The sequence below is a fragment of the Anoplopoma fimbria genome, chromosome 20, assembly GCF_027596085.1.
Source record: "Anoplopoma fimbria isolate UVic2021 breed Golden Eagle Sablefish chromosome 20, Afim_UVic_2022, whole genome shotgun sequence".
In the NCBI taxonomy this organism is placed as follows: Eukaryota; Metazoa; Chordata; class Actinopteri; order Perciformes; family Anoplopomatidae; genus Anoplopoma; species Anoplopoma fimbria.
Window position 1 is genome coordinate 22982600 of NC_072468.1, and position 17514 is coordinate 23000113.

General features: G+C 39.5%; 1 protein-coding gene across 1 annotated transcript in view; it reads right to left on the minus strand.

Annotated features, from left to right (window-relative positions):
• The window catches only part of syngap1b (synaptic Ras GTPase activating protein 1b), a gene marked incomplete at its 5' end in the record, with an annotated part of 129281 nt that overhangs the window by 35768 nt on the left and 75999 nt on the right, over nucleotides 1-17514 (minus strand). The window contains 2 exon segments of the mRNA XM_054621394.1: nucleotides 2182-2303; nucleotides 6741-6832. Coding sequence (XP_054477369.1) covers nucleotides 2182-2303; nucleotides 6741-6832 — 214 coding nt within the window.

The window sequence follows — 17514 nt, forward strand, 5'->3', positions numbered from 1 at the left end:
TTTTACTTGCCTGTAGCTGTGTAGGCGGAGTTTATAGATAAACTGAACAAAATTAAAGATTAGAACTATTCCTGGATTCATTTTATTTGTTGATCAACAGGAAATAAATTGGCAATTATTTTGACAGTCTATTACAGTTGTCATCTTTAAAGTAAAAAAATCAAACATCTTGTTCCAGCTTCTTAATTGTAACGTGTGGCTGCTGTTCTTGATCTTATGTGACAGTGAGAGTAAATATCTTTGTGTTTTGGTCTCTTGGTTGGATGAAACAAGCGATCTTGAAGACGTTATGTTCAGATTAAGAGAATTTTGATTGCGAATTTTTAAAATTATTTTTGATAATTTTGTGACGACCAAACGAATAATCGACTTTCGCAATTGTGAAAATTATCATTAATTCCGTTGGTAAACGTCTTTTTCTAATGGAGCACTGTTTTTATCGGGGTCAAATTTTGGTATGAAATAATCTACCTAATTTATTTCTCTCTTAACAGGCGGAGCTGAAGACAAAAAGAAGTTAAGGAGGAAATTATTTTGTTTTTTTGTAAAAAAATCTAAACTCAATGGAAAAGTTTCTACAAATGTAATAAGAATACACAAGGCTGACCTCACTCTTCAAATTGAGTTAATCCTAATTGTTAAACAGCAAGACAACATTACTTGAAAACCAGAAACTTCAAATTTCATAAAGTATATTCTGTCATATATCAACGGTTTCTCCTTCAAAATCAAAACTTTCCAGAGCAAACTTCTGCCAAACCAAAGTTTGGCACTCTCAGAACATTTTCAATCAAAACGACCAGAGTAACTGTTGTGCTGCTGTGCCTGACGAATTCCAGTGCTGCTACAACTATGTACGTAATCCAGAGGAGGGATAATTAAGCAAATCTCCCGCTGACTCATTATGGTCTGTACCGCCGCCATATGGCTGTCTGCTGGTTGCCATGGAGAGTGGGAAATGATTTTTCATGACCCGGCAGAGAAACAGCGATGGTGCAGAGTGTTTTTTATTGTACGTGACACAGAGAGTGTAAAAATAAACAACAATTTATAGCAATGATGGATGGAGATAGAGATGAATAGAAAGAGGTCGAGAGAAAGGGATAGAATGAGGTCAAGAGAAATGCATAGAAAGATAGAGATAGAGATAGAAATAGGGGTTAAGGGAGAGAGAAAGAGAAAGAAAGAGATTGAGATGTAAAGAGAGAAAGAGGTAGAGAGAGACAGAGAGAGGTTGAGATATATAGACTGAAAGTGGTCCAAAGAAAGAGATTGATGGAAGTTGAGAGAGCTAGATAGAAAGAGATCAATATATATAGATAGAAAGGTCAAGAGAAAGAGATACAAAGAGGTTGAGAGAGATCTATAGAAGGAGATTGAGAGAAAGAGGTAAAAAAAAGGTAGACAGAAAGAGACAGAGGTGAAAGAATAGAGAGCAAGTGATAGAAAGCGGTCAAAAGAATGAAATAGAAAGAGATTGAAAGAAAGAAAGAAGAGATTTCTATCCCTTCTTTCTTTCTTTCAATCTGAGAGATTGAGATTGTTTCGATAGATAGGTTGAAAGTAAGAGAGAGATAGAGGTAGAAAGACAGAGATAGAAAGATGTAAAGTAAGAGAGAGAAACAATAAGGTCTAGATAGATAGATAGATAGATAGATAGATAGATAGATAGATAGATAGATAGATAGATAGATAGATAGATAGATAGATAGATAGATAGATAGATAGATAGATAGATAGATAGATAGATTTGACATTTTCATGTTCCATAAAACACACTTATCATCATAACCTTACACTCTATATACCTGATACAATTAAATTATTTCTAATTTCTTAGCAGCCTCACCTTCTACATCCCTTGTCTAATAAAACTCACATATATTTCCTTAATGAATTGGTTTATACTTTTGAATGTCCATTAAATGTGTAATGGCCTCATCCCAACCTCCTGTTTCAATCAGAGAGAAGCTTTATATTTGATAGGTAGATGGGAAAGTAGAACGTTTGTGATGCCTTCACATTCACACAAACAGTCTGGGAGAAAAAACCAAGAAATTGGATTTCATACATAAATGCAACCACACAGTGTTTGCATATTAACACATCCAAACGCAGCCAGACACAGCAGATTCATCCACAGTGCTTGAAGTCACTCTGGCCACACGCTCACTCACTGACCTGTCTTGGTCGGCACTGCGGAAGCGGGGGAGGATCATGTGGCGGAAACTGCTGGTTCGGTCCAGTTTGGGCTGGCTCTTAGCCCTCTTGATCGAGCCCTTCAACCTTCTACTGAGGAAACTCTGGAGCGGGTGGAGGAGGAGAAGGACGAGGAGGGCAAACAGATGGAGGAAGAGGGGGAGGATGTGCATGGCACCAAGTTTCAGAGAAGAAGAAGAAGAAGTGGTCGACGTGAGTTGGAGAAGATGAGTTGATCCGTGGTTTAAGAAGAATGATTGTCAAAGTATGATGACAATGATTCCCATGGAGTCGGATGTGTTTAAAGTAACACCAGAATCAGATGGAGACACACAAATGAAACACATGATGTGTGACGGGGGAGAGCACAAGGTACATTTATTATCAACAGGAAATCATACACCCACACATGTCCACTTGCCACAAGGGAACTGCAGTGTTGTAACAGATCCTGTAGTGGGCAGTAGTGAGCCATACAGTCCAATAAAGAGCTCAGCAGATCAAGTAGGTCCAGTTTGTCCTGCATGAGCTTCCTTACATGATCAAATGACACAATCTGAGACATTAAAGCAGGAAATGATTCACTGATAAGGGAGAACATGACTTGTCTCAATACCCACACTTGAGTTTTAGTAGGCTGGGATACTTTTTTTTTTACATGAATATTGTTCACACCAAATCCAAAATGACATAAACTTAATGTTCTTTATGTCTGCTGACATACATAAAAAAACTCATGCTCAAGGTCAGCTTTAAATCTGCTTTTAATCAATGTTTTTATTGTGTATTTTACTGTCTATTGTGCCTTTCTTAATATGTTTCATGTTCTAAAAACTGACCTTGTAAATTGATGTACCTTTGTATGGTCACCTTGTGTTACTTATTTTTTCTTCTTGTCTGAATTTCTGCTCCTGTCAAGCACTTTGTGACTTATGTCTGTGAAAAGCGTTCTATAAATACATTTTACTTACTTACTTACTGATTAATGTCGGTCCTAAAACCTGACAATAGGCGCACTACCGCCAACAACTAGAATGGTTCTGCCGGAGTAGACGTGGTGAGCACATTTAGCACCGAAAACCTCTTTGAAGCTGTCTTAGAAAAAGTGTACATAAACGGTGTATTAAGTCTAATGTGCACTGGTACTTTTCAGACGTGCACTCAAGTTGTCAGGAACGCATTGTAGGTATTGGTATAGACCTTTGGTATGCCGAACCATCCTGCCTACAACAAACCTGTCTGGACTTGAACCAAAGCTTTTCTTTCCATAACGTTCTTACAACAGTGACATGCAAACTGATCAATTGAAAGGTGGACCAAGTGGAAGAACATGTGTCAAACATTTGGTTAATTTAACTTGTTTACTTGTTTAAAGAAGTAAAGATGACTTTGTGTCATGATCAGTAATTCATATTTCAACATAATGTGTCACTTCTGTAAAAATATCTTGGGCAAAAAGTGAAGCTACATTAAGAAGATGTTTCCCACCAAGATGACATTTCAGCCCACTAATAGCATTTTTTTAAACTAAACAGTGACATTGTTACGTTTGTAGACCATAAATGTTGAGTTTTAACACTCTAAACCTTCAACTGAAATCTGTGAAGGTAACTTTAGAGCTCAAAGCGTGCGTTAAATATCACTTTGTGGTTTTTCCTTTCCTTTCTCAGGTGCCTTAAAGAAGCTTCATCCCTTCAGCTCTCAGGTGCATCCCGAAGACTCAGTAATAACATTTATGTACCTATAGCATAACAGCCTTACTGAGTGGGAGAATGACTGGATTGAAATGACACCTCATCATCTGGCATGAGTCAAATGGCTTTGAAGCCTGTCTTGAGGATATGACTAAAGACTTGGCTCCATCTGCTGGTTCCGAGCTAATGGCCTGCATGACTAAATCTGATTTGATTAGCCGCTCCGTCTGACACTTTTAGTCTCAAAGAGTAAAAGCATTCAGAACAGAGATGGAGGGAGAGAGAAAAGTCTGAATCACAATAAGACACAATAAAGGGAAGCGATAGTGAGAAAGGGGGGGAACTTCAGCTTCAGTGGCTACGTTTGCGTAAAAAAAGTCACTTTAAAGTCAAATTTAATTGCTGTGGTGGGATGTAATAAAACAAATGTTAAGTACTTCACTTTAGTACTTTTTACTTTTTTTTAATATAATTATCTGCAGATGAACTGATAATGAAAATAATAGTCATAAAATCGCTAAAATGCAGTGTAGGGAGATTTTTCCTGCAATATGAGTATGTTTGCTTTTGATGATTTAAGTAGAATTTGCCAGTAATATGCCGCTTGCATACTTTTACCTAAGTGACATTTTTAATGAAGGGCTTTCCCTTGTAATGGAGTATATTTTCAGGATTAAATAAATCTCTCGCAGGCAGTTAACACCACAGCATACATGAAAGACTGTAACATTATTGGCTGCAGTTCTGATCTGTATTTGTGGCTATATTTAGTAAAGGTAAATGCCTATATGCAGGTATAACAGTACACCAAGCAATGTGCTTTTTGGGGATTTTTTTTTTCTATTTCTACCCTTACGTGTCAGGGGATTTACAGAAAGAAAAATTGTAGGATAATCCCAAAGGCTGAAAACTTTTGCTTGCATCCTAAATTCACACCGTGACGCTCCTCCCGCCCTTCAAGCTTGTTAATCCAATCAGAGAATCTGAAATATTGATATGAAAACACTCATCTCTGCCTCTATGCAATAATAATGAAACACAAAAACTTTGACCAAGCCAAAGTGGGGCTTCACATTGGCTCTAATGGATTATCTGGCTCCTGTAATTCACAAGTCTGTGGAAGCTGTTTGTCATGCAGCAGCAGTGAATGGGCAGCAAATAGTTTCCTGTGAAGGGAGGAAAAACAAGTCCTGCTATTTCCAGTTACAGTGACAGTGTGCAAACACCAGCAGAAATATTGGAAAGGAGAGAGGCAACAAAGAACACTGGCACTAACTTAATAAGGCACCAATCTATCCTTAAAGCCCTTTTATGTCCACATTTGATACCTTGTGATTGAGTTTCTGTTGCCATGAATAAAACAATAAACAGATTATTTTTGTCCGCAGACAGAATGTGTTTCGCTGCCAGCTTCTCTCTCCCTCTTTCACTCAAGTTGTCCTTAATACAAAAAAAATATCACTTCCCTTTTGTTGACATTAAAGAATCATACCAGGTGTTTTGCGTGTTTTAACCCCCAAGTCCCATTTATTTCAGATCACAGTCAACCATTTGTAATCGTTCCTGACGTTCCACCATTCTAGGTATCCATTGTTGTTCATTCATTTCTAATAAAATTAAACTTTATTAGCAGACTGAATATATATATAAATATATACATATAAATATATATATATATATATATATATATATATATATATATATATATATATATATATATATATATATATATATATATATATATATATATTTTTATATATATATATATGTATGTGAATATATATATATGCAGTGTTTTACAGTACTAGGGCTAAACTAAATAAAACACCATAAAATGATATATTATTCATTGCATAATGATTGACTATAAATATGAAACATGATTCATTTTAGTCTTTTTTTTTTTTTCTATTTTCTTGTTTTTTTCTTACTCTTGTTAGCTTTTGCTTGCACTTAATTGGTTTTGAGAGTTTTTTCTGTTGGGGTGGCTCCTCCACTGTGCATATTCATGAAATTCATGAAAATTCACAAAATGCAGTGCACAATTTGATCTGCACTTAAGCTTCATTTCCACACAACAATGAAGTAACTTTGACAAACTGCAGATTACACAACTCAAGTATGTTTCAAGAGTCTGCTAATTGATTTTTGTACCGTTGGGAAATGAATGGAGAACAATGGGCTGTAGAAACTGAGACTGTAGAAAACAATCATTTTCAACATGCATTTGAAAATAGTTTGTATTTAAAAAAAATTGCAAACACACTGGCATGGCCCTTTGACGTAAACCATTCCAATTATTCTGTGAATATGAGCTAACACAGACCTCGAAGATCACAAGTGAGAGGAGAGAGACTATCCTGGATTAATAAAAAAAAACCAAGGTGTTTCAATGCTACAGGATCCTAAATGCTGTAGCCAATGTCTCTGCATCAGCCATGTTTGTGTCACATACCTCAACGGGGGGCAGTGGTGCAATAAATGTTCCTCCTGCCACTGGACTCGACCCGGCAGCCCTCCAGTCTCCGCCCCAGTATGAGAAGGGGGAGGAGGAGGAGAAGGCGGCAGGCGAGTGGGGCAGGGTGAAGGAGAGGGAGGGGGAGAGGGGCAGTGAGTGGGGGATGGGGGGCGTGCCAGGCCCTTTCTTGGAGCCCTTTTTGCGCTGCTGCTGCTGATGGCACAAGGCGAGGGAGGGAGAGACAGCCAGGGAGAGGGGGTAAGGGTGAGGCGGGGTCCCGCTGGCCCGGCGGCCACAGGTGTGTGGCGGGCCCAGGGCGGGAGGAGGGAGGAGGGACAGCGAGAGGTACGGAGGCAGCGAGCAGGGCCGGGGACAGGGGGGTTACTCACGGATTGTCGGAAGGGTTGAATTGGGGCAGTGGGAGGGACCTCCATGCTGGGCTGCTTCCCAGTGGCTATGCTCTTCCGCCGGGCGCGATGATCTAAGAGGACAGAGAACGAGAAAGGGTCGACAGGTAAGACTCCTATCCACATATCGGGGGAATGGAAACGTACAAAAGGTAAAATGAGGACAGAAGGAAAAACTCGCAGAGACACAGGTAGAGCGAGAGGATGTGGGGAGAGAAAGACGAGGGCCGTTGTGGAAATAAACAGCTACAGAGAGAGCTGTTATGGACAGTCTGCCTGAAGGAATGAAAGAGGGCAGGAGAGAATATGAGGAGCGAGATAGAGGTCAAAGGTGAGCGAGGCAGAAATAAAGACCATGCTGGTTCACCGGCTCTGCTGCTGCTCTTACTGCTACACACATTTAAACTCAAATACACCTCCATCCGTGGATGGGGGAGGAGGTTGATGAAGTGGGCGAGAGACTGGAGGGATAGATTTTCTGTCTGGACGTCAGATGGGGCGAATGTTAACAGTCTGCATGTTGAAGAGAGGTAACGGGGAGATGCACGGATAGAGAGCAGCAAGCTTTAAACAAACAAAGCACTTATTGACTTCCGTCGGAGTGTCGGGGTCTAACGCACTGAATTGGTCAGTAAGGGAATAAACTCCTGTCCTACGTTGATGGATGACGGAGGGAGTGTAAATGTACAGTGAGAGGCCTGGATGACCCGGCTGGCCTGTTTAATCACTGCAGCACCAACGAATCACATCAGAAACCAGAGGGATTGTAGAATGCATACATATATATACTGCGGGCATCACTATGTTTTGGGACGTGTCCTCCACTTCCCCGTCCCCGTGGTCCCGCGACCAAATGTTGCAAAACTCAATAAAATGTCAGGACTGAAGGGTGTCTCTGCATCGCTGTCCTCTGGGGAAATTCATGTGCATGCATTGTATGATGAAGGTGACTTTTGAGACGGCCAGCAGAAGGAAAATAAGACTAGAAATGTTCCTTGTGTTTCACAGAATATAAATTACAAATCTCACTGCGTGCCTATAAATCACTTGCTTGTAAAATATGAAATGAGGCCACAAGTGAAGCAAATTAGCAAGAGCTTTAGAGTTTGTATTGTTATTACTTGGAATACATGCATTTATTTATCATATATTTTCCGCTTAAGATTGTATAATCTAATCTTAAATAGTGTTAGTTTCTTTACAATGTTCTTCTTCTTAAATTATTCAGTTAGGGCGTCTTTATTTTTTGGAGAATTTGAAACTTCTTCACTGTTGTGGTGGTTATGCTATATAAATACATGCGCTTTCAAAATATAAAATAATATTTGTCACATGCACAAAAAAAGATCATAGTAACAATAATTTATGCACTTATGCTAACAAGACAAATTACTTTGTATATATATATATATTGTGCCTATTTTAAGTTATTTAATGATATTTTTTAGCAGTTTACCTAATTTTATGGTGATAATAGAGATACAGACAAGAACCTCAGGGAAGAGAGGGATATGACATGCAACCAAGATCCCTGCCGTGGAGTGTGACGTTGCTGTTATGTGGTATGCATCTTAACCACTACGCTTCCAGATGTCCATATTGGCTTTTAAATCAAATATTGAACATCTAGTTAGTGTCATCCACTGGGACACTGTGGTGATGGATGCAGATACAAACAAACACAAACCTGCAAGCAATTCTTATAAAGAAATCTTAGCTTGGTTTTTCAATTATATTTTGTTAAAGGTTCACTATACAATAATCAGAGCATATTTATAGCAGCACACAACTGTTTGCTTTGTGAAGATATAGTGGAGTAATGTCTACCTGGGCAGATAATGAAATCCCTCTCCCTCTCTGTGTGTTGTTATTGAAGCTTCTCTGTGCTTTGTTAACATAGCGTGCCTCTTAATGCATGTGAGCGTGCCCACCTGTTAACTCTGCAGTGTGTTTCATCTGGTTGTTACAGTAGGATGGCTTCGTTGTGGAAGCGTATCACTCTCCAGTTGCCATGGTAAACACCTTTAGCTCCGTCAGAACTTCTGAGGTAGTTTGCACTGTTAGCATTGTTAGCTGTGATCCACAGGCTGAGCCGTTGCCGTGTTGAGAGCAGTGTGGAGGCAATAAATACGCTCTAAGTTTAAAATTTAGCACCTTTCAAAATTCTTCCCTTTAATAGCTATATGCTGTTGCATTGGAGCTGGGAGGGGATGTTGATGGTCTACATATACAATCCTAAAGTGGCAAATTTTGTGCCAGTACATCCAACACTTGTTGAGCCTTTTCGCTTAAAACCACCAAAACGGGCGTCACAGTGACGCTAGAGTACATTTCAGTCTTTAGGATTCATTCATGTCCATCTGTACAAGACCTAGTGCCAATCCATCTGGTATATTTCACTGAATATGTGCAAATTATGACCTGCTGGTTGAGCTTGAGGAAAAGCAGGAGAAACACAAAAGTCATCCTCTGGGGATCATGGATGTCTGCACTGGATTTCATGGAAAACCATCCAATATATTGTATAATAGTTGTCGAGTATTTCATACAGAATTTGTAAGGCCTAGAGCCATGCAGCTAGAAAAGGAGCACAAACAAGATTAGACGAGGATATGTAAAGTCAACAGCATGATGCGCATTTACAGCAGATGAAGACGGAACAATCCCTTGTCTGATAAAGCCACGGTGACCATCATTCACTGGAATCAATTCTATTCGGCTCCAAACTGCAGAAGTATGACAAATAAACCTACATCTCTGCACATCTTGTTATTTCCCTGTTCGACATCGTTACAAATGCAAGTTGATTAAAATTAGCTTGTTTTTCTTCTTAATTCTTGTCTGTTTCTGCAGCATTGCCTCCTATCTCAGCCTGACTTGTCATGATGTCTATCTCTGCTCTTTGCTTTGCTCTCAGCCTCAGTCACACACTCACACTAATACTCAGACACACACACACACACCTAATTTCTCCCACGCAGCTATTTTACATAATTCAAATAGTGCATTTATCCCTCTACCTCTCTTCAGTCCCTGATCTCTCTACTCTCTCTCTCTCCCTCTCTCTCTCTCACACCGTCCTCTCGTTCCCTCCCCCTTCAGATATGTGTGGCATCTAGAAACCCTCCATTTTCTCCACATTACCTTCGTCTGTATTTCTTTTATCCCCGTCGCCCCTCTCCTTTCACTCTCTTTCATTTACCTGTCCAAATGGCAATCTTTTCACCGCGAGCCTGTCCGTCTGCGATCCTAACAATTTTCTCCAACCCATATTATGAGGGAAGAAGATGACCATGAAGGTGTGTGTTGTCTAGCAGAGACATACAACTATGCTAGTTTCTATTTGCCCCAAATACACATCTTCAAAACTGCCAAATCAAACTCTGTAGGCTGAATGACTGACTGGCTGGTGGAGACTTTCGAAATGAAATCTGAGAGAGCAGGGTTCATACTTGAAAAGGTTACTGACAAATCACAGGCAAGGGGGGGGACTCAACATCTAGCCCCATTATAAGGTGTCAAGAGCGCTTTTAACATTTGATGGTAATTGTATCAAGAGTAAGCTCCTTTTAATCGCCTAAACAGAATTGCGTTTAAAGGGTTACATAATGGCAAGCTTTTTCATTTAAAAAACGTCAATCCACGCTCCAAGAAGATTGACAAAAAAAATGGTACCTGGTAAGGTACCATTTTTTTTGTCAATCTTCTTACTTACTGATTACTAAATTGTTTCAGCAGTTGACCGTCTTTAGTTTAGAGATGAACCTGGTAGATTCTCTCCAAATATTCTTCATTTATCTTGGGTGGCCGTTCACAGTCGTACTCACAGTTTCTAAGGTGTTTGTTACTCTGAAAGAATTGTTAATTAACAGCATTAATCATTGGGACTGCCCTGTACGGCTGGAGGTTATGCCATCATTATGCATGCATCATACCTGCAGCCATCTCCATTAAAAGGCCTCAGAAGAGTGATATCAAGAACTACTTCAGAATACATAGTTTCACAAACTAATTAGTTTCTCCTGCAGGAGCAGATTGTGGCGAGCAGAGAATGGTGATTTAGGACTCAACTGGCATCAGTTTTAATGTAAAAAAAACAAAAACACAGAAGTTTGGGCCATTCCTGTCGGTTATAGACAATGAGATCAGGAAAAAAAGCAGTCTATGAGTTGTTCTTTCTACCCTTTGGGTGATTTAAAAAAACAAAAAAAAAAACTTTTGGTGCCAATTTGAAGTCAGAAGATTCAGAGAGAACACGTGTTTTATTACATGCTCCAATGGAGGGTTTCATTGAGCTCTGGATTTCTGTTGGAAATCGACCAAGTCTTTGTCCGCTTTAGGTAGTTGCAGCTGTTGTTTGTTTCCCCCCCAACAGTACAGAAATGGTGTACTGTGAAAATACCTACTCTTCTATGTTTTAAAGTTCTTTTGTTGCTTTGTTGTTTTAGCAGTTTAGTGTGTGGTGGCTTCGCTGCAGGTGCTCTGGACTGTAGTGTTAATTGCCAGCTGTGCATAATATATTTCTCATAATCATTGAAAAACATCAGTATTTATGTTGAGTATTTTTCTAAAAACAAAAGAACAATGGGAGCCAAATTACAAAATATAAACTCGATTAGAATGTCATGTTGTGATAAACAGATAGTCATTTGATGGCTTCGTGGACAACAAATTAACAGTGCGTTTGTTAAATCATCAAAACAAAACTTTATGATGATTACTATTCACACGAGATAAACTGGCTTCCCAAGCATTTTGTTTATACAAAGCCAAAATGCAGCAGTTTGTGTTCACATTATATTTCATTCAGAAGTTGCTGAGCAAGAATCCCCTGAGCCATGAAAGCTTTTTCTTTCTTAATCTCCAAAGAGACTCTGAAGTAAATGTTGGGATATAAATGCAGTTTGACCTCCCAAAAAAAAAGATATTTAAAGGCTTTCCCAGTGAGACCACACTGTTTGTTTTTATTCATTTCTTTTTCTGTGTTTACCCACACGTGGGGGGAAGATTTGAATGGGGCATACTAATCCTTTCTCTTTCCACAGAGGGCAGATTACTGTTGACTTACAGTATACAATATATAAATCATGGCTATAATGTAAAGACACATCAGCAACAAAGTGCCTCATTGAGAGCACTGTGCAGCGGTATAAGTGTAAGAGGCTAAATGCTCCCTCATGCATTCAACCATCCTGCACTAGATACCACTATAAATTATTAACAGTAATGCAAACATGCAATAAAAATGTGCATGTTTGACTGCAAGTCTTCTGTAACAAGTGATAGGGACTATATATGTAGCTGTGCTTCTTCTACTTTAATTAATTGTCAAAGTAAACTGTCTAAGCATAGTATATATTTATTGTTTTTTATCTTTATTTAATAGGGAAAGAGCAACTTAGTAAATATTATTATTGGCCAGAATGAGCCACGAAGTTACATATACATATATATGTATGTATATATTTATATATTTTTATCATGTGTTTTTTTATATATATATATATATATATATATATATATATATATATTAAAAAAGAACATAGTATTAAAACTAAAGCAGTTATGGAAATAGTTTGAACACAGGCAGAGCAAAAATTTAAATATATTAATGTTAGCTAAGATATGCATTAATATAACTGAATATGATTCCATTTTCAAGATTGTTTTTAAAATTGTCAAATGATCTATTCTTCTGTTTATGCACGTAACATCTCTAAACCATAAAGGATTGATGATGAAGACCATTGGATATGGTTAAAAGCTCCGGAAAGAGCTAGTAAGTGGACCTTCGATTAAGATTGTTTTTTGTTGAAGTGGTAAATCAGATTTATATTTTTAAGAGTGGAGTAAACAACATTTGATTGAATCAAAACTCTCATCCATCCAACAACTCCAGCTCTTTACTAAACTGATATCCTATTGGATTACATGTGTGATTCTTTCTCCCCTGCATTTCCTCCTAAAAAAACCCAACCTTTTATTATTTTGAATCATCTCTGATGGTAACACATTTTCTCTTCTCCAACTATGAGACACTTCAGAAAGAAAATGGCTTCAATTACGATGAAACCGTCCAGGTGTTTGCTACAGGTTACATCCAACAAAGACCATTAAGTTACCTCCTGTTCATTTTAAAGAATATTGCAACTTTTTGCCCTAGTTTGAAATAGACCAGACAGAGACTTAGAAAAAGCAGGACAACATTTGAACCCAGAATAAAGCACTTGCATGGGTTTGGATACCTCCTATATTTTTAACGTGCACCTGGATTTACTCTGCCTGATGCATTATCTATCATTTGGTAAGAGTAGGTGCAGAGAGCCGATTTCTCAATTTTCGAAAAATGGTACTCTTCAACTTTAATACAGACCCAAATTCACTTCTCAAACACAACACACCATACGTGCCCCTTTTTTACACTTAACATGCACGGAGTGGAGACATGTGGGTGGCAGCACGTGCTCGGACTCATTCTGAATCAGTGTATAAATCATCTGATCCACCGTCTTTATGGTAATGGAGAGATGGTGAGATGGGTGGAGTTAGGAGGGGGTATTGAGCAGTGTGGCAAATTAAAAGTGAAATAAATGGAATGGTCATTGTCTTTTATGAAAACCTGCATTTGCACATTAATGGTTTATTACGGAGTTGACAAAAGTCTGGATCTCTCTATCTAATTCTATTCATCACTCACTCTCTTTTAGATCCCAACCCAGGCTCTGTGTTTCGTTGCCATGGCAACATTTTCTCTCTCTCCCACCCCCCTCTCGAAGTACCTTACATTTTATTTTCAAACACACCATTCAACAAAGCTCTCAATAGAGAAGATACTTGTGAACAGTGCGGAGTTTGTTGTACCTCTTTTTAAAATGCAATTATGACATAATTGAGAGGATGTAAAGGCTTGAAAAGCAGACTGGAAAACGTAGCGTGGCTGAGGTATCATGATGTCACGGGAGGTTGTGATGGGGTCATGCAGCAGGTGGACATACTTGTCTCTTTTACTTAGCTGCTTAATAAGTCATCCATGTGCTGAAACACCATTGTTCATTCTTACTATCACTGTGTTGAAATGTTTGGAAATATGGTCAGGTGCCTGTCGATTAAGAATTGATTCCATGATGAAACTGGGAGAAAAAGAGTCTCAAATCTCGTGGAATAAACTTAACTGATCAGATCACTTCGATCAATTTCCACCTGGTGTTAACATGTGACGTGTTCTCGGATAACGGCTGTGTCCAATAGCTCCCTATTTACTGTATTACATATCATATTCATTATCTGACATGTTATATGAGTGTCCAGGTTCTGAGTGTGAAATTCATTCACCACATATTGCCCTCAGAAATTCCAACAATGGAATAAAAAAAATAAAGTCCATGGCATGTTCACACGCAATCGGTATTCGGCCCACACTGTCACTAACTGCACAACCTCAATAAATATAATCAAATTCTGTAAAAGCCAAAGAGCGATTTCCGAGAGAAGCAGATGGAAGGGTATGGGGTAAGGATAAGGGTAAGGGTAAGGATGTCAAACTGTACTCGAGGAAACTAATTCTAAAAATGACAATTTGTGGTTTAACAGCATTTGCTGGAACAATTTCTTGGAAAGCCACTCAGCTTTCCAAGAAATTGGAATTGGTTCCAGCTCCATAGTTATTGTACGGATATGAGAATGGTATTGATCCACACTTATTTACCAAGAAGTCTTACTATTCCTTTTAATCCAGACAGAAATGGGTTCTAAAAGTCTTTACATTTCTTTGATTGAAGGTGCTCAAATGGCTGAGCCAGCGGCTAGCGTCTGAGGAGGGTGGGCGCTGCGCTTCCACAAGGACGCCGTTATTAGAAGGAGTGCCGTAAGAACGCAGTGAAGTGCGGCAGAGATGATCTAGCCAGTGGGGCACGCTCACAACCACTAACATGCACGCACACGCACCAAGCTAAGAGAAGCTCTGATTACAGCACACTCAGAGGTAGAGGGACTTCATTCTCTGCTCAGGTAGACATAACTCAACCATGTCTCTACATAGAAAACAGTTGTTTGCTGCTTTAATAATCTCAGAATTTCAAATTAAACAACTCTTCTTCACAAATTGTCGGATAATAGTCACATGTTGCACATCCCATTTTTTTCAAGCCCAAGGCGAAATCCTTCAATTGCTTCTTTTGTCCCAAAACCAATCCAAAAGCCCAAAATATTCAATTCATAATCACACAAAACTGAGAAAAGCAGCAAACCTTAAACAATTCAAAAGCTGCAACTAGCATACGTTTTTAATCTTTGCTTGATAAATGATTAACAGATAATCTAAATTGTTGTCAATTGCTTTCCTGTCAATCAACTACCAGGTTTACTGGCTAATTATTGCAGCAATAAACTATCATGTACACACTGAAAACAAAACCTGACATGTCAAATATACGGTACGGACGTGTGTGTTCACGTGTGCATGCAAGCGGTTTGTGTGTTCACATGTTTGCGAGTACAGCCATGTGCTAGGCAACATGTGAAATTCTGCGCTTGCACATTGTGAATGTAAATCTGATGTCAAGCTGAAAAGCTGAAGAGGGAATGTGTGGGTGGCAATCGCTTCCAGCTTAGACCCTCTGAGAGAACCGAGAGAGAGACAGAGTTAAAAGAGTGGGAGGGAGGGATGTAGACATACATGAGTAAGAGGTTGGTTAAAAAAAAAAAAAAAAAAAGGAAAAAGGAACACAGTGTGTATGTGTTTGCGTGTGTGTGTGTGTGTGTGTGTGTGTGTGTGTGTGTGTGTGTGTGTGTGTGTGGGGGTGTGGGGGGGCGGGTAAGTGTTCGTGTAGGAGTAGGAGGGACAGCGAGAGAGAGCAAGACTGTACAGAGTGAAGACAGAACGACAGAAAGAGAGAGCTGGAGAGAGGGAAAACGGAGAAAAAAGGGGTGAGGGTGAAACGGAGGAAATGCTTCTGGGGGGGAGCGGTAACAAGAGGGGGGTGAGGGTGATGGGGGGTTGAATCGAGAGAGGGAGGGAGGGAGGGAGGGAGGGAGGGAGGGAGCACGAGAGCCAGAGATGGAGGCTGGAGTGGGAGTGGGTGTCTTAATAGCGCTGAAACGCTCTGGGCTTTTTGTATGTTTGCCTTTGTTATGATGGAGCGCTGGTTGGCTCCCTGTTTGCTTTTGATCCATGAACTGTGACTGCGAATGCAAGGCAGTCTCTCCTGTGTTCCTCTCGTTACATCATTTAATGTATAACTGCTGTCATGAGGGGGTTGGGGGGGTTTGGGGGGTGGTTTCGTCCCCGACAGTAGCTTCACGCAGAGAGAACACTTTGCAGTGATCAAATATTTTTCAGAAAAACATTTCTCTTGACGAGTCTTGGTCACTCTGTGAGCTGATGGAGCTCTGCAGCGGCTCAGTGGAGGGAAATGTGTGCGGAGGTTGAGAAACACTGGCACAGAGCTGGTTTTAGAACACAGAGAGCGTGCGGGGAGTCGATCCTTCATGCAGCAGCAGCAGCAGCAGCATCTGTCAGCAAACCTTGACCTCGCTACCAAAGTAGCATTCTGCTTTCTGAACAAATTGAAAATGGACAGGGCAGTGCAAACAGTTACGGTATGTTTCCACGAATGATGTATGATATTCATAGAGCCTCCAAGTTAGCGGTGTGTGCGGATCGGTTTGCTGAGCGGCCATATTAGTTCATGTGAAGGGCTGTTGGTGGTGATGCATGTAAATACAGCTGCAACTACTCATTTATTGATGTATTTATTTATCTGTCAATTATTCTTGATGAAAAATGTAGTCATCTTTGAGTCTGTAAAACATGTCTGTGATGCCCAAAGTGTCCTCTTCAGATTGCTTTTTTTTTTTGCCAGACAGTCATATAAATCAGCAAATCCTCATATTTAAAAAGCTGAAAACAAATAATATTCTGCATTATTGGTAAATAAATGACAGGTGCATTCCACCAAAGGTCGGTTTACTCTTTCTAAAGCTTGAAAAAACAATGATCTAATTTTTTCTGCTTGTGCCTTTCAACAGAGAGCCAGTGTTACAAACTGGAGGCGTGGAGTTTGAAAGATGTGGGTGTACAGCAGGCAGAGAGGGTCTAATGAACGACGCTATGGAGTCATATGGGAAACGTAGGATCCAGGATATCTGGGCATGACTAATGGAGAGCCCAAGTGAAACCAGAACCTGGTTCTGTTCCAGAAGTAAAAAAAAAACTCATCTAAAAACAGAGCCTTTCTCAACAGTATGCGGTGTACTATGTATATAAAGACTATTATTGAAAAAAATCAGTCCAAGAGTGTAGTTTTGTCCAATGTTTTTATCTTTAGCTGTAATTTAAGGAACACCATATTCCATAAGCCTTACACCACCAAGGGATGGACATCATGCTCGACATAAGAGGGCCGAGTTGAAGAGGCATGGCTACTCAGACATGACCGTGAAGACAGCAGGGCAGACGGGACTGAAGAGGTTTACAGCCCTTTACAGAAAGGTCACAGATAAAAAGGATTGGAACAAATACATCAGAGGAAAGTGTAGGTGAATTTTATGGATATGGACAACACGAAGTAAAAATGATAAGTATCAGTGCTGCTGCACAGAGCAGCAGTTTCTTCTGTAAGCTCACAGAGTAATTGTTGTTTAAAATCATGAAACGTTCACCTATTAAAAGTAAGTGCTGCACTGGATGCCACTTTGTCTTACAATATGAGAAGTAAGCCAACAGAACTCACTATATTTTTGATGAAAGACCAAAGAA